Source organism: Rhinolophus ferrumequinum, chromosome 10 (genome assembly GCF_004115265.2).
Source record: "Rhinolophus ferrumequinum isolate MPI-CBG mRhiFer1 chromosome 10, mRhiFer1_v1.p, whole genome shotgun sequence".
NCBI classification, from domain to species: Eukaryota; Metazoa; Chordata; class Mammalia; order Chiroptera; family Rhinolophidae; genus Rhinolophus; species Rhinolophus ferrumequinum.
The window spans coordinates 19862895-19890323 of record NC_046293.1 but is presented as its reverse complement, the minus strand read 5'-3'; the positions used below and the strand labels follow the sequence as shown (position 1 = coordinate 19890323).

General features: G+C 34.7%; 1 protein-coding gene across 9 annotated transcripts; it reads left to right on the top strand.

Annotated features, from left to right (window-relative positions):
- Positions 1-26497, top strand: TMPO (thymopoietin). 9 transcript variants are annotated; one of them, XM_033116304.1, is made up of 10 exons: positions 63-1208; positions 7829-7955; positions 9611-9769; positions 10731-10823; positions 14971-15068; positions 21311-21430; positions 21530-21625; positions 22042-22152; positions 23144-23229; positions 24281-26497. In XM_033116304.1, the coding sequence occupies exons 1-10, from the start codon at positions 930-932 to the stop codon at positions 24564-24566; spliced, it is 1455 nt and encodes a 484-aa protein (XP_032972195.1). In that variant the 5' UTR covers positions 63-929; the 3' UTR covers positions 24567-26497. The 9 variants fall into 9 exon arrangements, with proteins under 9 accessions (XP_032972194.1, XP_032972198.1, XP_032972195.1 ...); XM_033116307.1 differs by lacking the exon at positions 21311-21430 and having other exon boundaries at positions 61-1208; XM_033116306.1 differs by lacking the exon at positions 10731-10823 and having other exon boundaries at positions 253-1208.
- Positions 26498-27429: the final 932 nt, after the last annotated feature.

The window sequence follows — 27429 nt, the reverse complement described above, 5'->3', positions numbered from 1 at the left end:
ACACTACAATTTCGTCCCAAATTCAAGGGCACTTTAAAGTGCCCAGTAGTCGATGTCTGGCTTTTCCTCAATTTCAGGAACAAAAGAAGCGTTCGCAAGCCGAGACAGAGCTGTAACTGCCAGCTCTCCCCTTCCCTCCCCGGAAAGTAAATCAAATCAAGGAAGATGAGTGCCTACAAACACGCCTCGCTTATTTTCCTTCCGTTCAGGGCTAGCATTTGGGGAAAGAAAGGCTGCGGCTATTCTTCGGTGGATCAGTGTCCTGAGATTGAGAAAGGCCCAGCGCGGGTCCTCGCAGCTAGCGTGCAACTTGGTCCGTTCGTAGGCGACCCACCACGAGGAGAAAGGCTTCTTAAGCAGGGGAGGGAGAGGAAACAGCGCACAAAAGCAGTACGACTTGTCCCTTATCAGCGTCCAAGGGGAAGGGTGGAGAAAAGAGAAACAGAAACGAGCCCAACGCCGAGGATCCCGCCCGAGAGGCTTTTAAACTGCGTTTCTACAACCTCTCGCAGGGCGCCGCGGCTAATGGAACCCGCGCGAGGCGTCCCGCCAATCGCCGCCGCGCTTCCTCCCGCCGCCGGCCAATGGCGGCGCGCGTTCTTGGGGCGTGGGCGAAGCAGGCTGCTCTCCTTGGCTGTAGTGTGTGGGTTGGGGTTGGTGCGGGCTCCTAGCTTGGCTGCACTTGGTCCGTAGTTCGGCTCCGGGGGCTTTTGTGTCCGGCTTCTGCTTTGCTTTGTGTGTGCGAGTTTTTTTGTTTTTGTTTTTTGGTTTTTTGGTTTTTTTTGCTCCGCGGTGTTGCTCCAGGGCGGGAGCCCTGAAGCTCGGAGGCGGCAGCGCGGCCCCCCCGCCCCCCACCCCTGGGCAAGGAGCGAGCGCGCCGGCGTGAGCGGCGGGTGTGAGAGCAGCGGGGAAGGGGATACGTCGCCGAGATGCCGGAGTTCCTGGAAGACCCTTCGGTCCTGACGAAAGAGAAGTTGAAGAGTGAGTTGGTGGCCAACAATGTGACGCTCCCGGCCGGGGAGCAGCGCAAAGACGTGTACGTGCAGCTGTACCTGCAGCACCTCACGGCGCGCAACCGACCGCCGCTCGCCGCCGGCGCCAACAGCAAGGGGCCCCCGGACTTCTCCAGCGACGAGGAACGCGAGCCCACCCCGGTCCTTGGCTCCGGGGCCGCCGCCGCGGGCCGCAGCCGAGCCACCGTCGGCAGGGTAAGGACGCTCGGCCGGGGCCACAAAAGCGGGCGGTTAGCGGTTGTCGTGCCCCGCGCGCTCGTAGTCCTCCCTCCTTGGCGCCCCCTCGGGCCTCCTCGGCGGCGGGGCTGTTCGTTTCCTCACTAGGTGGCTGGCCTCTGGGTCTGCCAGCGCTGGATTCGGGCCCTTCGTCGCGGGCTTGCAGGCTTTGGAAGGGGAGGGCGCTGGAGAGAGGAGAGTCCCAAAGTTGGGGACACAGGGCTGGCGTCTTTGCCGTATGTGTGTGGTAGGTGTGAAGTTGGCGTGTGCGCTGAGGTTGAGCGTGGGTGACGGGCTCACGCGGGCGGTTGGTTGTTCCTTGACCTGCGGCTGCCAGGAGTGTGTATTTGGGCTGGGACTTCGAGCCGTTTTTGAAAGCGCTAAGGAGGGGTTAGCCCGAAACTGCTATAGGTTACGTTGGAGTGTTTTCCCGCTTTCTTAACCGAAATGACTGGTTAACCGAGTCTCAGAGCGCTCCCTGGAGGGCAATTTGTGCATACTAATTCCTAACCAAAATTTGAAATAAATTCCCGCCTTTTTATGTGTTTTCATCTGGAGGGCTTTTTGAACCGTTTATGTTTTTCTTGTTTGCGTTCTTCTTTTTCACGACAGGCCATCTGTTCGCGGGGCAGCGTTACTGTAAATTAAAATAAGCGTTTAAATATACTCATTAAGCGGTTTTCATTGAGGCTGAAATATTTGAAAATTCTGTTTTCTAGGGGCTTGGATTTTTGGATATTTTTCCTTTTTGGTAAATTTTGCATGAGGAAAGGGAAAGATTCAGAATCAGGAGAAATGTTTATTTCATGACATTTTGATATGTCGGTATCGAAATTTGGACTCTCTAATCCCGGGTAAATCTCAAATTGGCTCCAGCAAATGAATATTTTGTTTGAGAATAGTTTGGTTTTTTGTTCTGTGGGTTTCTATATACTATTTTATTGCTGTGAATCTGCCTAGTTACCAGACTTCAAATCCTAACAAAATGTAGTGAAAAGTAAGTGGTGTAACGTACAATGAATGCTTTGTACAACAATGTAGAGTTTGGAGTTGTTGCTACTTATTACTAGTATAAGTCAAAACCAAAAATTACTGCTGCTTTCAAAGTTATGTTGTTTAACTTTAGTTGTTAAAAGTCTGTCTGATATCCTTTCTGGACTACCTAGGTGGAAATGAAAGATGTAATAGATACATACAAACTTAATTAAATCTTAGCCTGGGCTTTAGAGAATTGAAAAAGTTACGTTTTAATTTGGTGCCTGACACATGCTAGTGCGAAATAAATATTTGTTCAATAAATAAAAGGCCACCCGCACCTTATTGATTCTGATGTCTTGTTTTTTGTGGATTTAATGCAAGCCACTTTTGATGTCCCTTCAACAACTGCCACTTATTTGCATTCTCCTCCCCTTCTTTTGTGTTTTTTTTTTTGTCACCTAAGGGAATACATTTGATGAGTGCTGGAAACTTTTTAAGTGGCTTAAAATTTGTTTTCATTGTTTGCAGTGGATCACTGGACAGCAAAGATTCATTGCACTTATGAACAAGGCACCTTTTTTTCAATTTGTGTAATTTCCAAGGCTGTACAATGTGTGCTGATGCAAGCAAGCCTTTTTCAGTTCAAGAAAATAAATATTTACAAATATAAAAAAAATATAGCCACTTGACTCCTCCATAATAAACAGAAATTTACTTTTGAAGTAAAGCATACCCCTTGTTTTTCCCCAAATCCCTCTTGAAAAAGTAATTTTCAAGCTATTTGAGTAAAGATTTGGTTGAAAGTGAAATGTTTTCCATTTACATTAGCACATTTTAAAAAAGCAGATCTTCTATAGAAACCTTTGTTGGTCTTATGTGCATAAGTTTTATTCTTCAGCCATGAAAGTATTTGGTTGTGTGTTTATAATAGGATTATTCATTCTTATTTATTTTGATGTTGATTCATTTTCTACAGAAACATCCATCTTGGTTTTGATGTTTTTCCTTCAGCAACTTTTTAAGAGTATGTTCCAATCGACCCAGTGTTCTTTGGGTTGTACGAAGACCTGAGTGTAAAAATTTTAAATTTTAATTCAGTTATCCAACGTTTTTTAGTTTCTACCACATGCTCTTAACTACTGGATATGGATTTCTGCAAACCCTGCCCACCACCATTATAACTTAATAGCTTTTCTTGTATGATAATTGATCATGTTTATCATGTTTATTACTCATCTCAACAAATTTCCCATGTCATCCAAGATGTTCAGCACTACGCAAATAAGCTGAGGGAAAGGAATTAACCTCTTAAGAGAACCTGTTACGTCCAGTGGCATGCTAAGCCCTTTAAAATCTCACCTAATATTTTGATACATATAGAGAAAAACTGTTTCATAGCCATAGATTTAAGTTCTGTCTACCTTGAGTGTTTAAAACTCAAAAATGTGTACCCTTGGCTAGGCTCAATGGTGTCAACAATTTGAAAAAGTTAATAGTAGTTGGTCAGTAGCATCATTTTCTGTTTTAAAGCACATTAAGTAAAAGTGAGTTATAATTTAACTTAGGGGTGTGATAGACATTTTATCAGGCATAGGAAAAATATGTTGAATTTATAAGAAAACCTAAGGCATTTATAGTAATAAAATTCTTTGGAACATTCCTTTTATGTATATATTTTATGTTCTGGTTATTGTTAATATACCATATATAATAACTATAGATTCACATTTCTTAAAGTATTTATAATCTAGGAGAAAGCCAAATTATGTTTGAAAGTTACAGATAATGCAAATTTTTTAGATGGGTGAGTTTTTGACATTTTAAAACAAATCAAACATTAATGTGGATTTATCAAAGGCATAGAATATACCTTCTATTTAAACATGGGTTTTTGAGGAATGTTTTTAATTAAAGGAGAGTTTCATTTCATTCATTGCTGTGGTCTCTTAAATTCATTTGGTATAGTATGACAAAAAAATATTTTGCATGTTCAAAATTTGGTTTTGGTTTTTAGTTTTGTTATTTCTAAGCTTTTTATTTCATGCATCTTTGGTGATACCAGTAATTTTAGATGTTGAGATTATCTAGATTATTGACACAAAATAAACATTTAGAGTTGGCAATCTGCCTTTTCCTTGCAAGGTGCAAAGCAATGTAGCTATTTGGAATCCAGTGGAGCATAACATCCTTGAATGGTCTAATACTGGGAATTATGAATTCTTAACAGAAAATATTTAAAGGCATGGAACAAACAGAAAAAGTTAATGTTAATGATGTAAATGTTAATTAAATCATAAATTGGCCATCATACTCTAGAGTAAGGTGTTAAGTGTATAGGTTATAGATTCCGATTCCGGGTCTGCCACTTACTGGCCTTGAAAAATGAGCAGTACCTATCAGCTGCTCAATTTTCGTTTGGAAAATAGGAATAATCTAATAGCTACTTAACTTAGATGAGGATTACGGTAGATTACATTTGTGGTAGTGTGTAGTTCTTTTTTGTTTTTATTTAATGTCAAAACAGTACAGTGATAGCATAATACATTCTTCAGAACCGGATGAGTTAAATTTGTAAAAGTGATGTATACATAAAGTCTGTTCAGATGTTACTATATAGCATAGTATGCAGATTGCCTGAGCTAGCTGTGCAACTTTTGACTTCAGTTTCCTCCCTTGTGAAATGGGAATATTAGTAGCTATCTCAGGATTTTTAGGATTCAGTAAATTAGTACACGTAAGAGACTTAGAATATAACTTGGTACATAATAAGTGCTCACTAGAATCTATTTTATAACAATAATTATTGTTATACTTCAGCATCTTTGCTACTGATGGTAGAGGTTAAGAAATAAGAGTAGCTCATAGGTGGCATCATAATTGTTGGATTTTAAAGTTAAAAAATAGTAGATGTAATCTGGTCGTTGGGAATAAACTAGAGAACAGTGTCTGGCACATAGTAGGTACTGAGTATTTTTTATTTTTGACTGAATGAAACAAGAAATTACATGATTTACTTAAAGGAACAGCTTTCTGGAGGCAGGAATCAGTACAATTAATGATTCCTTCCTTATTGAAACTGCTGGCTTGATAATTATGTGTGCCACACTTCCTGTCACCCAATTTTTATTTTTATTAAATTTGATATTTCATAAAATGGCATTACTTTCCTGGGACTTTTCTTCCTACAAATTAAAAATAAAAATCAAGTAGTGAACCCCTGCTCTATTTGACCTAACCTTATTCCGATTTATTGACCTTGTAAGATTAGTTGGTATATCTGTAGTTTTTCATTATTTTATGAAAACGTAAGAGTTGGTTTTCTGCTTTTATTTGATAAGCCTTTGTTGTTAATAAGAAATGGACTTTAAAAAATAAGTGGCTTTTCCCTTACCAGATGGCACTTTCATTCAACAAAACATCTGTCGGATGCCTATTCCTGTGTTAGGCATTCTTTATTTTAGGTACTTGGGATACAAATATGAATATGACAGGGCTCTTGCTTTTTGCTGTCTTCTAAAATGCTCCATCCAAAATTACCTGAGATACACATTAAAATGCAGATTCTCAGGCCCAAGACTAGGACTCACAATGGGGTAAGACTTTTTAAAATAGACATAATTTTTCCAGAAGTTTTGATAAGAAACAAGACTTAGGGACTATTGCTCAAGTAGTTCACCATCTGGAAAAGATAAAGCATTTATACAAATAACTAATAAAAAGTTGGTTGAATATGGTGAGTGCCAAAGAAAGGTTTCTTGAAAACTTCAGGCTGTTGCAAGAAGTTGAAATTCCTGGATGTTTGGTTGATAATTGGAGTTTGAACATTCTTCTGGTGCGAAAGGATTATCTACAAGTAATTTGCTTGGTTTTTCAGTTGAGTTTTTCTTTCCAACCTGTCCACATGTTTTGGAAAATTGAAGTATTTCACTTACATTGGGATTAGGCTGATTGAAGAAGTCTTTTCTCTAAAGAATCTAAGGCTTTAATATATAGAACTCTTACTCTAGGCAACTGTTTTGATAGCAAGGTGTGGGTTGCTTCAGGATTTGAGCCTGTGGATCTTAGATCAGTGCGATATGTTTAATAAAGCCTTCTGAAAGTACCATCATAACTTTTCACAGCCATATTTTTATTAAAGATTTCTCTTAAATCGACATCGTTCTTTTTAGCAGCTATCTTTAAAAAATAGTTTCTCAGTCTTTTCTGATGAAGTATTTTGAATTTGTAGTCGGTTAAACAAATTTTACTGCATGGTCAATATAGTGTCTGATTTCCCACGCCCGCTTCCCATTCCCTCACTCCCCAGCATCACTGGAAAGTAAGCAGTCCATACAACCTGTGATTTTTGCCATTTTGCATAAAATATTCCTCGTATTGACTCTTCTTCCTTAAATAGTAATTTGGTCCTAAATTGGCTTTGATATTTATGGCCATTATTTAAACGGCCAGTTATGTTCAGTGTTCAGAGTCATTTGTAGAGCTGTTTGCCACAAACCTAAAAGGTACCCATACCTTTGCTCCCTTCTCCTGTTTAACCTTGGAAGTTTATATAGTTCTTTTTCCAGTAGATACCTGCCATTGTTTACATTTTAAAAACTTTCTTTAATTTTTCTCAAAGCGTGTTTCATGTTCTTTTAATAATAGTAGTGTTGCCCCTTATCTGGTTACCCTCGGTCAACCAGTCTGTAAATATTAAATGAAAAATTCCAGAAATAAACAGTGCATGAGTTTTAAATTGTGCGCTGTTCTGAGTAATGTGACAAAATCTTGCGCTGTCCAGCTCCGTCCCATTCAGGACTTTCATTACAGTATATTGTTACTGGTGTTCTATTTTACTAGTTACTGTTAATCTTTTACTGTGCCAAATTTACAAGCTTTATGGTAGGTAGGTATGTATAGTTAAAAACATAATATATGTAGGGTTTAGTACTATCCACAGTTTCAGACATCCACCAGGAATCTTAGGACATACCTCCTCGGATAAGGAGAGGCGGCTACTGTATTCTTACTGAAAAGGTCATGTAGAAGAACTAAGTGTGGCAGCAAAGCTGTATTAGAGGTGATATATATCTGACTTCCTTTATGGGTCAAAAACTGGCTTCTAAAGTCACTACATTATGAGAGAATATTCATTTGGGCTTCATAAATTCTAATATGCTTGTTTAAAAGAAATCATTTTTATACACAGCTAAGTATAAAGCTTTATGGTAAAATCTTAAACTCCTAGGTTAATTTAAACTTTTCAATATTATCGGAAGAAGCTAGTAGTAAATTGTTTTTACAGTTATATGAATGAAAATGTTTAAATTCAGTCTATTTGCTTGTTTGAATTTTTTATGCCATCACCTCCTTTTTTAGACAGATTAGCCAAAAACTGACTATTTTAACAGTAATGTCTAAAATTTGAGTTACTTGCTTGGCTAATAGGTTTTTGTAATTATAACCAAACTTAGAAAATGTCTCCAAATAATGAATCGATTTTAATTTAATCAAACTGCCAAGGCTTAATATAACTAAATCAACTTGAAGGAGAATTTGCATGTTTATTGAATACAGTGTTACTTACATAGTAAATTAATTTTTAAATTCTTGTGGAAATGATAACTGGACTTTACTTACAGAAAGCCACAAAGAAAACTGATAAACCCAGGCCAGAAGATAAAGATGATGTTGATGTAACAGAACTCACTAATGAAGATCTTCTGGATCAGCTTGTGAAATATGGAGTGAATCCTGGTCCTATTGTGGGTAAGATGATAAAATATGAAATATCTTTTCTATGGAGCAGAACCCCATTGTTTTTCCTTCTTGCCTAGCAGTTAAGTTTGGGTTCTCAGGGCCAGTCAGTCATTAAACACATATATGACCAAGACCTTAGTTTTCTTAACTATAAATTAGGGAAATAAAATGAGAGAATTGAACTAGAGAATCTCCAAGATTGCCTCTGTTGTTGAGATGGTTTCATATGGTGCTCATATCACACTACCTGGTGAGACAAGTGGGTCTTATATGTGAGTTGAGGAAAATCTGAGGTAACACAGCTGTCCAAATTCATTCAAATAAGTAAATTAGTGACAGACTTGTTACAATAACTCAAGTTACTCAGTTCCCAGCATAGTACCCATTTTCAGTGATTAAAAGTACATTTTAAAAAGTCTTGAGTTGATTGGAATTCAAGAATGATATCCTAAGAAACAAACTAAAAAGAAAACTTGGAACTAAATACACTGGATTTCCATCATTTGGTTACTTTTGGTGATTTTGCAAGTCTGATTATGCCTTAATTTTGGAGGATCTTGGCAATAACCTCAAGATAAGGAATGGCTATGTGCTGTTTTGATCTTCTGAGTTGCATAAAAGTTCGAACACTGGAGATTTGTCATTCTGTTTTTTCCTATAGGCGTAAATGGACTTAGATGTTGTCTAAATTCTTTTATGTAATACACAATTTCTAAATAGATGGTAATAAGCCTATTAATGTAATTACCAGCAGACCTTTAATATCCATTTTAAATTTAAATTTCATTTAAAATTCCAAGAGGGAGATGCTGAAAAATGTATATTATTACATGTAATTATTACATTAAATTACATGTTGGTATACTAGCTGTTCATTTTCCCCCCCAGCTATATTGAGGTATAATTGACAAACAAAAGTTGTATATATTTAAGGTGTACAACTTGATGTTTTGATATTCATAAAATTGTGAAATGATCACCGTAATCAAGCTAACATATCCATCACCTAACAGTTTTTAGTTTTCTTTTGTGTATGTGGTGAGAGCACTTAAGATCTGCCTTCTTAGCAAATTTCAAGTATGTGATACAATATTGTTAACTATGACCTATGTTATACATCAGATTTCCAGAACTTACTCATCTTGCATAACTGAAATTTTGTACCCTCTGACCAACATCATGTCAAATATATTTAATTTTTAAAAATGTTTATAGGACTTTTCCCATAGCTGAATGGCTATTTATAGGCTTATTAATATCTTAGAATTGTGGGTTTTTAATCATAGTAATTCAGAGGAATGCAATCTGTTAATAACAATTTTTCTGTAAAGGCAAATACTCTTATTTTGTATTGGAGAAAATAGGCAAAGTCCAAAGCTTTTCAGCCAAAAATACTCAGTTGTACATTGCTCTTCAGTAGGTGGTCTAGTAAGACCTATATCAATCTACTATGTAATCCATGCTATAAAAGAATCATTGTTGTAATTATGTATTAAAATACCAGAAAAACACTTTTTTATAAAAGAATTTGTATGTATTATTTTTAAGCACTTAAATTTAGAAAGGAAAGAGTGAAAGTTACATTTTAATGTTGCTAAAGATAATGTCTGAGTTGTATCTCACATAAGGCGATACAACTACTAAAGCAAGTTCTGCCTTAACAGGAACAACCAGGAAGCTATATGAGAAAAAACTGTTGAAACTGAGGGAACAAGGAACAGAATCAAGATCTTCTACTCCTTTGCCAACAATTTCTTCTTCAGCAGAAAATACAAGACAGAATGGAAGTAATGACTCTGACAGATACAGTGACAACGAGGAAGGTAAAATTTTAAATGATGTTCATTAAATGTATGTGATTTTTTTTTCAGATTCATAAGATAAAGTAATCATGATGAAGACAAAATTTTAAATATTACCAAGATAAATGTAGTTTTTGTTCATATCATTAGAGTAATTCTCCACATAATTTGATTTATAAATACCTTTTGTTGAGAATTCTAAGAAACAGAAAAGTACAAATGTCTAATTTTGTGTCATCTAAAATTACCATCTACCTTTGTTTTTTCCTTCAAATACCATTTTTCTAAAAGAATAAAGTATTGCAAATAAAGACAAAGTTCTTCCACTTACCCCTTTCCAACTAGCATCTCCATAGAAGCAACCACTGTCATTAATTTGATGTTTATCTTTTCAGCCTATTTTTAAATACTTTTTCATATGCATTTATCTAATACATGGTATTATTTTGTACTTTAAAAGATCTTTATAAATGATATGCTAAACTTGTCACATTTTTTATTATCAAGATCTCATTGATTTATTACATCTTTTTTATTCCTTGTAAGTAATATATAGCAGTAGTATTTACATATGGCACGTTTTCTCTTTATTGATCGGCATTGAAATTTGTAGTTTTTGTTGGATAATATGATTTCAAAGCAACTTGAAAGCAAATATTTTGACATATTTTAAGAAATTTTGACCGTGATATTTAAATATTTTTGAAAATAGTACAAGAAATAAATGAGCTTTTAAAATTTAAAAAGTTGGTATTTATAAATGTTTAATTCATGTGAAATGTTTATTAATTTCATGAATTTGACCCAAATTGCTCATAGCTCCATAAGCATTGCATGCCAGGGCACAGTCTGTCAAATTGGTTTTTCAGAATATGAAATATAGTCTTTTCCTTCAACAGCACTATGTTAGCAAGGAGGCAAAGAATAAAATCAGCTTAAACACAAGTAATGCTTAAACTTCCTGCCTCTTTTGCCTCTACAGGAAAGAAGAAAGAACACAAGAAAGTGAAGTCCACTAGGGATTTTGTTCCTTTTTCTGAACTTCCAACTACTCCCTCTGGTGGATTTTTTCAGGGTATTTCTTTTCCTGACATCTCCCCCCGTCCTCCTTTGGGCAGGACTGAACTACAGGCAGCTAAGAAAGTACATACATCTAAGGGATACCCACCTAGGGAACCTCTTATTGCCACAACCTTGCCTGGCAGGGAACAGACGCATAAGTTAGCCTCTGGAGGGAATTTGTTTATTTCCTCCAAGTCTAGCCATGATAGGTGTTTAGAGAAAAGTTCTTCGACGTCTTCTCAGCATGAACTCGCTGCCCTGTTGGTCTCTGCTGCAGCTTCTCCTTCACTGATTAAAGAAACCACCACTACTTGCTATAAAGATGTAGTAGAAAATATTTACCCTGGAGAGAAAAGTGGAATTCAACCAGTATGTACTGAGAGGTCCCAGGGTTCAGATCAGTCGATTCTCTCCAGTAAAAGGAAAACACTAGAAGAGTCTGAGAGATCACAAGTAATTTCTCCACCACTTGCTCAGGCAATCAGAGATTATGTCAATTCTCTGTTGGTCCAGGGTGGGGTAGGCAGTTTGCCTGGGACTTCTAACTCTACACCCCCACTGGATGTAGAAAACATATGGAAGAGAATTGATCAGTCTAATTTTCAAGAAACTATATCCCTGTCTCCTCCACGAAAATTCCCTAGACTCGATAAAAAGTCAGTGGAGGAAAAGGATTCGGGTTCCTTTGTGGCATTTCAAAATACACGTGGATCTGAATTAATGTCTTCTTTTGCCAAAACTGTTGTCTCTCACTCAATTGCTACCTTAGGCATAGAAGTGTCTAAGCAATCACAGCATGATAAAACAGATGCCCCAGAACCATCTTTTCCTTTCCACGGATCTATTTTGAAAGTAATTAAAGAGGAGTGGCAGCAAATTGACAGGCAACTGCCTTCACTGGCATGCAAGTATCCAATTTCTTCCAAAGAGGCAACACAGATATTATCAGTTCCAAAAGTAGATGATGAAATCCTGGGGTTTATTTCCGAAGCCACTCCACCAGCAGATACTCAGGCAGCTTCCACTGATAAACAGTTGGACTTAGCACTTTGTAGAACATATGAAGCTGCCGCATCAGCGTTGCAGATTGCAACCCATATTGCCTTTGTAGTTCGGGCTATGCAGGCAGACATTAGTCAGGCTGCACAAATTCTTAGCTCAGATCCTAGTCATGTGCACCAAGCCCTTGGGATTCTGAGCAAAACACATGATGCAGCCTCATTTCTTTGTGATGCTGCATTTGATGAAGTAAAGATGGCTGCCCAAATCATGGGCTCTTCTACTTTCGGTCGCCGTTATCTCTGGCTGAAGGACTGCAAAATTAATCCAGCTTCTAAGAATAAGCTGGCTGTGACTCCCTTTAAAGGTGGAACATTATTTGGAGGAGAAGTTCACAAAGTAGTTAAAAAGCGTGGAAATAAACACTAATAAAATTAAAAATAAAGATATCTATCTTTGATGTGGGGAACTTAGCAGATTTTCTAGGTATTTCAAGTACTTGTTTCCCCAAATTTTCTTTTAAGGTCTTTTTAGTCTCCAGATGGGGGTTTATCCATCAAATTATAGTTTAAAAGTAATTGCCTACATAGAAATGTCCCTTTTTTTGAAGTTGCACAGATAGAAAGCCTGATAAAAATAATTTAAAGCTTTCTCGATTTCACATTTTTATCTCAAATAGTTCACTCTTTCCTATTTTACACTCTTCAAAACTAAGAAAATACCATTTACTAGATTATATGTAGACTCTTCACTGGTCTAAATATCTTTTCACTTGCAAGAACTTTTCTATATTTTTCTTTTATGTTCTCACTTTGTTTTTTACTTATGTCTTCAGTATCATTCATAATATTCTATATCATTGCAACTCAAGGTGTCAGTCTACAAACTGTTACTGATCCACAGATAAGCATACACCAGAATTTTAATCTAGAGACCCTTTTTAGATCAATGACAGGGTTTATTTTTGTGGTAAAATTTTATTGATAGAGAAAACTGCTGATTTATATTCTGTTGTAAGTGCCTCATTTCTTCATGGACTGGTAGCAAACAGTTTGTGGACCACTCTTTGAGAAATACTGCTCCAGACCATAATATTCAAGGATAGTGCATTCTCACCATCACTATAGTTTGTCAGATGACCTAGACACTGGAAGGATGGGGCTTTTTTTAAAAAAAAAGTAATGCTTTCAAGGTATGTTGTCATTCATAGGCTTAGTCAAAATTCTAAAAGCAAATTTAAGTTATTTTTTTTTTAAAAAGTCATAAGAAATCATACTATATCCCAGGTCTGTGTGTCTATATAAAACAGTATATTATCCTGTGTTTTCATTTCTATGATTGTAAGATGAGAGAGTCTAACTGTAGAGGCATTTGATAATCGAATTTCTTTGTATTTTTATGGAAATAGTATTGAATATAAGCAAAATATGCTCCCCTTGGTACTTTTAGCCATATTCTTAGACTACACATGTCCATCTTTGCAGCTTTGTGGGAGTAGTTTTATTTGTTATTTGTCTTGTGAAATGTACATGTATACATGTACCTACTAAGTGCTATGTGATTTTAAAATGTATTACTGTAGAATGCTTCTGCAAATTCAATAAAGTTGTTAAATTTGAAGTTTTGTGTGGTCTCCAGAAACATGTTGTATGTGTGTTTTATTCTTGGAGTTGCAACAAGTTAGATATTTGTGGATGAGCATCCCTTTATCATTTCATCATTGAAACTCACTTGACATTTCAACGGTGTAATTGAAAATATTCTAAATATTGTTTTTTATTTTCTTTGAGCACCATGCTTTTATTGGCTGTTGGAATTTTAAAACTTTAAGAAGAATTGATCTGTAACCTGATACAGATTTTTAGTGTCTGCTCAACTACTATTGGGTTCTTAAGATGCTTTCTAATTCTTAGAATCTCACTTAACAAAGCTTAAGATTTTATAATGCTAAGTATCTATTTCAACATAGGTACATTTATAGATTTAATATTAGGAGCACTGAGAAGTGGGGTTGACACCTTAATCCTAAGTAAAGATTGAACTATTTGAATATCATGGTACAAATTACTGTTCATTTGGGGGAAGCTTGTAAGTAGATCCTGGACTGACCAGTACTAGAGTAGATAGTTAGCAAGACACATGACTATCTTGACTACTTTTTAGTATAACTGCATTGAATTAATGCAAAACTAAGCTTTTATTTAAGAATTGATTCCATTTCTATCTCTGATAAGAAAGTCTAGAAGTTTTGATAACAGGTTTTAGAAGTAACAACTGACACTAATTTTGCTATAGGATGATAAATGGCTGCAAAAATGTAGAAGTTAACTAAAGTTTACATCAGTCATTTAATATATCCAGCTCTAAATAGTGATAAAATCAAGACATGGGAATGGAATTTTGAAGCCTATGGAAAGATACATATTTGAGTTAGGTTAATAACCATCATGGTGATATGCTAAATATATATACACTAGCTTCGGTTCAAGGAAATGTTAATCTTACTTGTATTATGGGGAGGGGAAAAAGAACTAGCCTGTGATTTGTTGTACTTTTCTGCCAATAAGATTCCTCCTTACCTCAGCTGTACCCAGGTTTTTTTATAATCACATCAAAAAAGGGAGGAGAGACTTAAACCGCATTTACATATTAATGTCCTTGCATTAACTTCGTTGTAAGCCTGGTACCATATAGGTTTTTTCCCCCATAAAACTCCCCATAGCTTTTTCCTTTTCATATTCCAAATTTTAATTTAACTAATCTTTGTACTGTATGGACAATAGAATGGTAACAACTGTATATTGTAATGTTCTCTTCCCACATCTAAATTTTTTTTAGTGAAAAGTCTCCATGGGAACAGTTTGAATTCACTTTTATGTTTCATGCTTTTGTCCTAGAAAAAGGAAAGGAGTATAAATAGGATGTAGTGATCAGATTAAAGAGTGGGGGAGATAAATAGAAATGGAATAAAATAAGAATGCGAAATAAAAATTTTAAAGATAAATTGTGGTTAAACAGTTTTGGTCTGTTGAGGTAATATCAGTAGACAAACTTGTTTTACATATTAATGTGCCTAAAACCAACATTCCAAAATAACGTTAAGATGATTATAGTTTATTGTATGTTTCGAAGAGTAATGATTTCTCCGATGTTATTTGCAGACTCTAAAATAGAGCTCAAGCTTGAGAAGAGAGAACCACTAAAAGGCAGAGCAAAGACTCCAGTAACACTCAAGCAAAGAAGAGTTGAGCAAAATCAGGTATATTTAGTTTTATGATCGCTGTGTTTAGGTATAAGTAATCTCCAGACAACACTAATTTGCCTGTGTGCTAGCCTTTGGTTAATAGTTGACATCCAGATTCCAGCGCACTCAATAAAGTGTTCATTCCATTGTTCATCAAATGGCATTAGAAATCTGAAGTTTCTGTTTTTTGTCAGTAGTGTAGCCTGTGCAAAAGTGTTTAATGTCTCATTTGTGTTTGATTCTGTGCTAAGTATAGTTCAAGCCAGTCATCCTGTTTTTTAAGAGAAGTATTTTTTTGACCATATCTTCTTTTTTTTTAATTTTTATTTTTCAATTACAGCTAACATTAAATATTAGTTTCAAATGTATAGCATAGTGGTTAGACATTTATATAACTTACAAAGTGATCCTCGCTTTATAAGTCTAGTACTCACCTGGCACCATACATAGGTATTATCATATTATTGACTATATTCCCTATGCTTTACTTTACATCCCCATGACTATTTTGTAACTACCAATATGTACTTCTTAATCCCTTCACCTTTTTCACCCAGTGCCCAACCCCCTCCCATCTGGTAACCATCAGTTTGTTCTCTGGATCTATGAATCTGTTTCTGTTTTGTTTGTTCATTTTGTTCTTTAGATTCTTCATAAGTGATATCATATGGTATTTCTTTCTAAGAGAAGTATTTTAAAAGATGGAAATGCCTATGCAATTCTGATACAATCTTTTTAAAAGACGGGAAGGGTGTTATATTTGTGTTTTTCTAGATTTCTGACTTTGCTTTTACTTTTGCCTGTGTTCTGTGACTTTTCCCTCAACTCTGGAGCTAGTCTGACCCTAAGACTACACTGTTTTCTTTCCTTATTCTAGATGAAAATTTACTTTTTTTATTGTGGGTGAGGCAAACTGCAGTTAATAACAGAAAGTAGGAAAATCTGGTGAAGGACATTGAAATAGATAAGCATGGAGAATTTTGGCCCAGAGTATGAAGGCAAGATGCTAGAGTGCTAGCAAGAATGCATGACTGGTCAGATAATAGGTTAAAATGAGGGAGGAAGGATGGTATGAAAGGTAGTTTAAGGGGTAATTGAGTTGAGAAATCTAAACCGAGCAATAGGATGGTCAAAAGAGATTTAGGAGACAAGAGGCAGAATTAGACAATAGCTTTATTATACAAAATTTAAAAAGGTAGAAAAGTGGAGGGAAGAGTTTAATAACCTTCCAGTCATAGAGCCTCAACAGTTTTATTTCACCCTCACCTGCACCCTCCAGCTTTTAAAAATCCTTTTAGTTTTGTTTTCCTTTTTCCTGGATTATATTAAAGCAAATCTGACATATTTCATACATTAAAATATCAGTATTTCGATGTACATCTCTAAAAGATAGCTGTTTGTATACACATACACGCATAATGCCACTATCACACCTAATAAAATTGATAGTTTTCATATCTGTGTTCAAATTCCTCCAGTTTCAGAAATGTTCCTTATGATTAAATTATTCAAATCAGGATCCAAATTTCACATATTGTTTGTTTTATATTGTTTTATCCCTTGACTCTAGCTTTTTCGGGTATAATTGTTTCCTCTTCACTCACTTGGTGAAGAAAGCAGGTCAGTTCGCTGCAGAATTACCCACATTCTGGGTTTTGCAGATTGCTTCTTCAAGTGTCATTGAATTTGCTCTTCTATATCCTGTATTTCCTGTCTAGGAGTGAGACTTATGGTAGGGCTATGCAGTATACCTTTCTGTGATGAGGGAAATGTTTTGTATCTGCTGTCCATTGTGGTAGCCACTGGCCACATGTGGGTATTGAATACTTTGTGGTGGTTGAGAAATTAAAATTTTAATTTTATTTAACTTTAATTGCCACATGTGGCTAGTAGCTACCACACGGATTAGAGGGTTGGTTAGATTCAGGTTCAGTTTCTTAGACAAGAATGTTTCATAAAAGGTGTGGCCTACATAATTGCATCATTTCAGGAGGGACATGATGTCCTTTTGGAGATGCTAGAATTAATTAGTAATGGGTTTAAATGTTGAAAGCCTAATCCATCCATTATAAAGTTCCACGTCACCCTTTCATTTAATGGTTATGACAGCAATTTATGATTATTACCCAGATCCATTATTTTATTTGAGGTTTGTAAGATGGTGATTTTTCTCATTCTCTCATTCCTTTACATTTATAACTAGAATTCTTTTATAAAGAACTTTCCCTCATGAACTGCTTAGTTACCGTGAAATAAAATTCATCCAGGAGAGCCAGGATAAACGCTTGCTTCTTACCTTTTATTTGCCACTTTTCAAATTAAAGTGCCCTAGTCACTTTGAAAGGTGATAAATAACTTTTTTTACTGTTGTGATTTTTATATATTTGATTTATGATCAGTTGCAGTCATTCTTCATGTTCAAACTGTGCCATCTTTAGCCATACTGAGTTGGTTCCTGTATCCTTTTCTTGACCCCATTTGTCTTTCCCATTTTCTGGCACAGTAAAATGACCCATGCTCATTAACATTTCCTGCCTGTTATCATATCGGCCATTTTTCTTAAGAACTCTTAATCCTTGTAATAGAAAATATTATTTGGAGGCTACCTACAGTCTGGATGCTAGGTTGTTCATTCTTACTGGGTTGTCATTGCTTCTAGGCCTTTTCAGTAGGTAGAGCTAGGAGTACTTACTTTTTAGAAAGAGAAAATAAATCATGAATTCATCAAATTTATGAATTCAGGCCTATTTAACTTCTTTTATATTTGTATCTCTTTTCTCTTATGCTGAATATCTTAAAGTCACTTGAAATAATTTTTTGTTGTTCATTTATTATTATTGAGGACATGTATATGATTTTATGTAGGAAAAATAGATTGATTCAGAAATCTGGCTTCTATCTTTTCTTTCCATCCACCAGTAATCATTTTTATTAAGTTTTGGTTAATAATTTGTTTCTTTTTGAAAATGTAAGTAACTACATAGATTTATATATTATTTATGTACCTCCTCCTTAGATGAAAGGCAGCATACATTGTACATTTTCTTTTTGTCGTATCTACACACATACCCTGGATTTCACTTCATGACAGAATATAGTACAGCCTTCTTCCTCATTGCTTTGTACCATTGCGTTATAGTGCATTTTGTGGATGTACTGTAATTTAGTCAGCCACTTTCTGTTTGGTGAATATGTGGATTGTTTTCAGTTATATGCTAGCTTGTATAATGCAAAAAGGAACCAACGAATAGCCTTCTACATGTATCATGTAATATTTTAGCCAATTTATCTTCAGGAAATCTAGAAGTGAAAATGCTGGGTAATTTTGCTAGATGTTACCAAATTCCCCTGCATAATACTCGTAGTTGAAGCATTTTGCATTCTCATGAGCAATGTATGAATACCTATCTCTAATGGAGGAATACGGCCCTTTTAAAAAAATTAATACAAATAACTATATTGGTCATGTTTTACTTAAATTGATAGTTCTTCAGAGTAAGGTGGCTTTTAATTAACCTATTTCCTTTTATAACCTAGTTTTGTGTAAATTTTTTGTTTATAGCTTGTATTTTTACTCACTGGGATTTATAGCCTCCTTTAATAGCTCAGCTTCTGCATTGTCATGTTCCTCAACTGCCTAGTGTTTTCTGAATAATTTTTTACCTGATAGCTTATCGAAAGGTACTGTGAGAAGGTTTTTGTTTCTTCCATCTGTTTGTCTCTATGATAAATTCAGGACTTTTGTAGGACATCTTGCTCAAAATAGATAACCCTCCAATTCTTATTTTGGATTTCGGCCACAGAACATATAGCAATCACATTAACTACTAATTTTACATAGCAATGCATTTCTTTGCCATTGGTAATTGGTCCATCTTACTAAGTAGTTATAACATTGAATTGTAATTTAATTATTTTTTAATTTTTTTTTTCTCAAAGTCACTTGTTTATAGTGGATTCTGATAGAAAAAAATTTGTTTGTATCTTCAGAATATCTTTTCTGGTTGTGTGAAGGGTTGTCAATTAGCTTTCTGTGAAGATGAATAATTCTAAATTAGATAATGAAAATAAAGAACTAATAGAATTGGTTGCTAGTCCTCAACTAAAGAATTTAATAAACCTGAACAAAAGAAAGTATAAATGACTTATAGGGAAAAGTGTCCTTCCCACTTCTGTTCTTCAGTATTCCTACAGGTAACCAATGAGTTTCTTGTGTTTCCTTCCATGGAAGAAAATAAAGAATCGTTAAATGGAGCTTGGCCCTTTTTTATTAACCATAATAGTTTCAACAGATGTTTGATAAAGTTTTTGATGAAAAGATTATTTCAGTTATATATTTAAAAAAACGTAACATGGAAAGTCCTGGAATTTGGTCGATAACCAATTTTAAGGAAAAAGGATGTCTTTTCTCCCCGACCTCCCTACCTTTGTGGACAAAGGTAAAACATCTGGTCTTTATTTTGTATCAGTTGCATAACTGATAACTTTATTAGAACTTTCAAGCAATGTAGTTTTTAATTCTTTGAAGTTTTAAAATAGTATATACTGATAATACCAGATAGATTATCAAACCGGAATATTTTTTAAAAACTTCTAATTTTCATTGGCATTGAGTAGTTGATTATTAAAGAGTAAGCAGTGTTGAAAGTAGTTTAAAAAAATACTTGGCTTTGAGATGCATCAGAGTCAGTTATATTATCTTAAACCAGTTGTTCTCAACTCTGGCTGCATATTAGGATCCCCTCAGGAACTATAAAAATTTGCTGTGCCCAGGCCCTTCTAGATTCTGACTTGATTAGTCTAAGAAGGGACTGGGGACATTTGATATTTTTTTAAAAGCTCCCTGAATGATACTGTGCTGCCAGGGTTGACACTAGAACTATTGTTTCCCTCTATTCAAATAATCAGGAATTTAGCTCTTAAATATTTGTTATATATAATTTGTTCCCAGATTTGTCTTTTGACTAACATTAAGTGTGCGTTCAGCAAATATTTCCTAATTAACAGCAGGAAATGGAACCCAGAGATTCTATTGTGAGTCAGAAGGAAATTACAGAATCAGTTCTATGAGATTGTCTGTACCCTGTGCAGTTTTGGCAGTAATATTTCCAGCCAAATAAGCATACTTACTGGGTGCCGGCTCTTGTCCCAGTATAAGAGTAAAATACATCTGTCTTTAAAATTAATAGACACTGACTTGGATATAAAAAACATCTGTTATCTAAATAAAATATTAGCTTGAAAGCAAAAGTGACAATAAAAGCACATTCTAGTATAATACTAATCATTGATGGCTGTTTTCTAGTGAAAAGGATTTAAAAGTATCATCTGGTAATAGTGGCATCAAAGTTGAATAACTTCCTACTTGGAATGCAGACCTTCAGGCCCCACCTTAGAGCTACTGCATCAGAATCTGCATTTTAACAAAAGCTTCAGATGACTGGTACACAAATTTCTGTTTGGGAAGACTAGTCTAATGGTTTCAATCTGTTATATATAGGGACTACTTACTTATTTTTCTAATGAGGAAAAATCACTCGGCTTTTCAGGAAGAAATGAATCTGAGACTGGAAAGTTAACAGCGGTTTGTCACTATTGCCTTTCTGTAGTGAAGAGTGGGTGGCACTGAGCTTTGGCAGTGACACTCTAGGCTTGCATGTTCGTGAAAGAAATGACCCTTAGGTTTTTATTGCTGCTGAATTTTAATATCTGTTTCTAAGAAGAGTGACACCTGGGACTTGTTAAATTCAGATCGCTGTGTATAGATAATAATTTAAACTGATTCTATTTAAATAATCCTAACCACATGAAAATAATGTTTAATCTATTTTAACAATTAAAAAATTTGTATTTTGTTTTAAAAGGAACTGACTTGTAACAGATGACTTCCTTGTAAGTCAAAGAAAGTCATGCTCAGCCTGCTTTTTGTTGAGACAGCCAAAGAGATGCAGCTGTAATGCTGGAGTCAAATAGCAAACAGCAGTCGCCAGTGATAAACTGATGTGCCTTCCCCCACTCGTTTTTATTATAATTGCGAGCTATATAGTTGGACTCTAGTGTATTTTTACCGTATACTAAGTGTTTTCTGATACCTACATATCCGTTCAATCGATACATACTGAAATATATTGAGGGCATAGCATTGTTTGCAGATGCTGGCATTTGGCGACTTCATGGCTTCTCAGTGTGCTAATAAGGCCATTATTAAGGTGTTTGATGTTAGAATATGACTTTTTAATGTGTCAATGCTTAAATAGAGCTATACTCAAGCTGGACTAACTGAGACTGAATGGACAAGTGGATCTTCAAAAGGCGGACCTCTGCAGGCATTAACTAGGGAATCCACCAGAGGGTCGAGAAGAACTCCGAGGAAAAGGGTGATGCAAGGCTTATTGCTTAGAATTGGGTTTTCAGATTGGTAGGGTTTTAGTGGTTATTTTATATTTATTGTTTTTGTTTTGTTTTCAAACTAACAGGTGGATACTTCAGAACATTTTCGTATAGATGGTGCAATAATTTCAGAGAGTACTCCCATAGCTGAAACTATAATGGCTTCAAGCAACGAAACTTTAGTAAATATGTTTCATAAACTATACTAGTGGTTTTCTTTGTAAATTACCCTTTAATTAGAATTGGGGAGGTGGTGAATTTTGGCAGATTTCAAACTTAAATGTTTTTAAACATTTTAAAATCATTTTCCCCACATAATTCTGAATTTTAGAATTTTTCAGTATAGCCTATATATATAAATTTAATTCATTGTGCAAGAATCTTAAGTATTGTAAGGACACTTTTTTGCTAAAATAATTAATGAATGATAAGACTTCACATGTGAACCAGGCAATACGTTCATTTCTGGGTCCTTTTGCCTAAATTTTTATTAAGGAAAAGTTTCAAATATTACAGAAATATCTTTTTCTTTTCTTTTTTTCACATGTCTTTGTTATGTTTGGATAATTCTGAGTCTGAATAATTTGAATCTTGGCAGGTTGTCAATAGGGTGACTGGAAATTTCAAGCATGCAGCTCCTATTCTGCCAATCACTGAATTCTCAGACATACCCCGAAGAACACCAAAGAAACCATTGACAAGAGCTGAAGTAAATGAATAAAATTTAGATCGATGTTATCATTGATCTTTTAAAGAGGAAATATTTTTATTTGGCTTTGGAGTGGGAGGGAGCAGAACTTCTTTATGGGGTGGTGTGAGTGTGGGTGTGTGTATACGCATATATTATTTTAAGGACATACCTTTATTAGTGACAATAGAAAGTAACTAATATGACATGCTAATACTATCCTCTTGCTACTCTGTGCCTCTTAAGCTCCAGTTTCCAAGGGAGTGGTCATTTGTGTGCTGCTTATAACATGTTCTCTTTGTTATGGATGTGAGCTGAAAGTGTATCTGGGCTATAGGGGAGGCTGTACTATCTTTCACTGAAAGGTCAAATAATGGGACTTTAAAGTGTCTGTATGATGCTTCACTTGATTAACTCAAGTATAATTAAGCTTTAAAGTACTAACTGCATGATGCATTATAGTTTTAATGAATCTACCAAAGGTTATTTTGATCTGGGTATAAAGGTAAACACAGCAAAACAATTGGGTTAAAAATACACATTTATGTTTTTTAAGTTAGGAAGATTAGATTGACTCTGGTTTAAGGCATACTAAAATTTGTTAAAGATCCATGCTAATTTGATATCTTCTATATTTGATCATTTATTACAAAATTCTTAATGAAGGAAGAAGCAATATACTCTTAATGTTAATGAAAAGCATGAGAAATCTAGTGGGGGAACTTATACTGCCATATTAGCTGCACTGAATTTTTGGGATTTGCCTTTACCTTATTTGAATGTGTGGCGATTTTTCCCCTCTCCCACATTATCACATTAACATATCTTTACTTTGAAGAAATTTGAAGAGCCTTAGAAATGTGTGGATACTTAGGCGATAATGAATTTAGAAATGGCAGTTATAAAAGCTGGGATAGATAAAGTGCATTCTATTCTGAAACTTTTATTTTAAAATATATTTTAATTGTTGCACCTTTATACTAAATTTTAACTGTTGTTTGTTTCTTATTAGGTTGGAGAAAAAGAGGAAAGAAGAATAGAAAGGGATATTCTTAAAGAAATGTTTCCCTTTGAAGCATCTACACCTACAGGAATTAGGTATTCAGATACATTGAAACAAATATTAGTATATTCTACTGGGACATTTTTATTCACTTATTTTTTCCCACTTTATTGCAGTATAATTTACACATGAAAATTGTACATATTTAGGGTATATACAACATCATTATTTAATATACATAAATGGGAATTTTAATTTTTAATTCTTCACAAAGTTATACCTGTGTTCTCAGAATTAAACTGTTCTTTTAGGTGTGATTTAATTCTCCCAAGCCACCAGTTTCTATTGTGGAAAGTTGAGTCAGGTGGTTTTTGTTTATTTGTTTGTTTTTAAGTAACACTTTTTTCCTCTGTATTTATACATATAATTTGGTCATTGATTAGAAAGTATAGGTAAAAATCATCCAAAGTCTTACAAATTAGAAATATTAGCTGTTAACATTTTTGGTATATGTCTCCAAGTAGTCAAATACATAGATATGTTCAGTATTATTATCTTTTAATTTTTAGTAAGTTTTTCTTATAAACGTGATACATATACAATTCAGAATCCCTATTCCACCATCTTGACCGGAACTCGAGTCGGTTTCAAAATTAACTTTGTTAAGCTGAAGGATTGTAAGTCATTTATCGACTATTCCTATTTTTAAATCTACACAGAAACCTAGTAGTAAGAAGGAAATCATTGTTTTCCCTGAGAGTTTCTCTTTTCTGATTGAAAAGACTGTAGATACGGTTGAATTATTTCCGGACTAAAGGAATCACAGCAAAACCACCTTATTTCTTTCCTCTTATCTCCTAAATATATTAGCCTTTAAGAAGGCAAATATTTAGTGAATATTTATCAATGCTCTGAATATTATTTTCTAATAAAGGATAATGCATCTAACTTTTTAAATGGAAAACATATAGATTTAAATAGGTTGACAAACTTCACTCTTTATATGGGACAACTTTCTACTGTTTACCTCAAGGAATGTGTTTGGAATTAGGAGTGGTAATTACATATTCTTTATCTAACTCATGACTTTAAACTCATGACTTGATCTAAAATTAATTTTTCTCTTTCCCCTTTCACTCCTAACAGTGCTAGTTGCCGCAGACCAATCAAAGGGGCTGCAGGCCGACCATTAGAATTCAGTGATTTCAGGATGGAGGAATCTTTTTCATCTAAATATATTCCTAAGTATGTTCCCTTGGCAGATGTCAAGTCAGAAAAAACAAAAAAGGGACGCTTCATTCCCATGTGGATAAAAATTTTGCTGTTTGTTGTCATGGCCATTTTTTTGTTTTTGGTCTATCAAGCTATGGAAACCAACCAACGAAATCCGTTCTATAAATTTGTTCGTGATAACCATACAAATGCCAACTGAATAATGTCTCTCATGGCACACTCATCTTGGTCTCCTATTTTTAATAATTATTAAAAAAAAAAGCATTTGTGTACACTTGTTGACTCAAGAGCTAAAAATAATGTGATTTCACCTCAACAAATGTATTCCATTGAAATGCAGACAGGATATATAAATGGACTTCATTTAAATGTTCTGGACTTCGGACTAGTAGGAGATCACTTCGTGCCATATGAATAATCTTTTTTAGCTTTGGAACTTTTTGTAGGCTTTATTTTTTTAATGTGGACATCTTATTTCATTTTTGAGAAAAATGTATATTGTTTTTGTGTATTTTGGGAAACAAGAAGGGCAAAACATGGCAGTGTAATGTGAAGCAACACATTTAAATACTTTGAATTCTTACAGAAAAGATTTTAAGAATTATTCTTTGCTGAATAAAAACTTTAGAGATAATATGAAACAAAATTCAGTAAAGGAAAAAGTAATGGGGTTGTACTTTTTGTAATGGCAACTAAGTTTAATGGTGTTTGTGGGGAAAAGTACGGCAATAATCTCTTCTGTAACTTTTAATGGTAACATTATTGTTGTAGCCCTATTGTACTCACTTTTTAAAAGATTTCTAGTATCATGGATGTTCTACTTCAGTAAGACCCATTTAAATACAATTGATTTTTAGCAGGGATCTTTTAGTGCAACATACACATTTTAGAGACCTGTTAGCTGGCTGTATATGTTTTTAAAAGCTGTTTAGCTAGCTATAAGGCTATAATTGGAAACTTGTACTTTTTATTTACAGCAAAACATTTTGTCAATCCAATTTGCTACCAAAATATTTTTTAGATAAATAAGTGTGTCTCTTTAGAAGTAGGAAACTTTGTTAAACACTGGTGTTAGGTTCCATTTGAATTTGTCATTGCATTGTCTTCTGTTACCAAAAACAAATTTTGCCAAGTTTTTTTGCCCTCTATTTCCCAACCTAATTTGATTTAAAAGTGCAAAAGGTATATGCTTTTAAATTACATAGTAAACTTTTCTTGGATACACAGTAGTTAATACATAAATTTGTAAACTCTGAATATGAGGTGGGCATTATGATTTTTGTATACTCTTGAAGTGGCTAACTTTATCTTTGTGGTTGATTTATTTTATTTTTTAACTAAAACTTACCTCATGTATAACTTGGTTAAGTAAAATGGTAGGTAATTGAAGAAATTTCAATAGAATCAAGTAAAACAAAAACTTTAAATTTATTTGTTTCAATTTTACAGTCTTTGACCATAAAGCATACAAAAAATGTAAGTTATTTTGAAATATCATCTGAAATAAAAGGATAATTTTAAAAAATGAAAAAGCTACAGATGTGTATTTAGACCAGCACACTAATTTGAATTAGTCCCATTCTGGTATTTAGCTTTTAGATAGTTTGTAGACATTTTTTACCTAATTGGCAATTTACCAGATGTTTGTAAGCCTGGTCCTGCAGGGGGAGTGAGAAACATACTCCCAGGTCAGAAATGTTTGCCTCTCTGAGTAAAAGTGTTTCTTTGAGATGAGCCACAGAGGGGGCACTGTTTACTCAACTTTTCCTCTGTAAGGTAATAGTCTATTTTTACTTTCTTTTTAAACTTTCCCATTTTGTTTTCAATCTTTTAATTAAAAATTGTGAGAAGTTGCATTTAATGTTTAAAAATGTGGGACAATAAATCACTCTTAATATGTATATAAAATCAATTTTCTAATAGGAAAGGTATGGTCCAACATAGAAAAAGTAGGACAAGGTAAAACGTAGTCTTTTTTTTTTTAAATGTGTATTTGGTCTTTTGTCTGTGTCTGTTTTATTCCACTAGAATGAATGTGTCCTTGATGTAAATGCAAAGCATTTCTTCCTGATTAAATTGTAGATGTAGACTTTACAATATAATTCAACAATAAAAAGTAATTAACCGCTAGTTTTGTCATTGCAATAAATGGTTTTTAGATAGCACAGACTGAGATTTCCTGATAACATTTCTTATGTAATATTTATGGATTGTTGTTTTAGTTCTCATTTCAGTGTACTCCTTTATGTTTTGCTTCTAACCATTGTAATCAGGTCCTTGTTTATTCATAAATAAGCAATATATAGCCATTATACTTGCAGCATGACGTAGGGAAGCTCACAGAGGCAGCTCTCCCACCCTACAGTATGGTAACGACTACTTTTCAGTCTCTCCCTCCCGTCTGTTGTACTGTCTTAGTACTTTTCTTTGGCACTCATGATTGTTAGTCTTGCTTAGAGATGAAGCAAAGATGTTGCTAGGTATATTTATCAGGGAGCTGTGGTTACAAGGATGAGAGTGCCTTTATCTCTTTATCATTCATGCATCCCCCCCCAAAGGTGATTTTGTTTAAACTAGTGATTCTCATGTAATACATACACTATTATAATTAATTAAAAAGCATCAAAAGCTTAAGGTAACAATAAAGTGTTTTATGGCATGCTTACTATGTGCCAGATCATGTTCTATGCACTTGATTTATTGACTCGCTTAATCCTCATGATGATCCTGTGAGGAAGGTTTTATCTTATTACAAATCAGGAAAAGGATGCTCAAAGGGGTTAAGGAACTTGCCCAAGTTTTCACAGCTGGGAAATGATGGGTCTGGTTACATATGCTGTTCCAAACCTCTTAAGGAGTTAAGGTTCACTTCTAGTTTAATCTTTTTCTGTAGCCATTTAAGTTTGAGCCTACTTTAACTTTGTTAATTCATTTTCTATTTTTTAATGTTTTTCATCTCCATAGTTTTTTGAAATATATTCTTTCGATGTCTCCCTTCTCTCCCATTTTCTGTCATTGTGTTAAAACATTTTTAAATTCCCCTTTTAGTAATAGACTCTCAA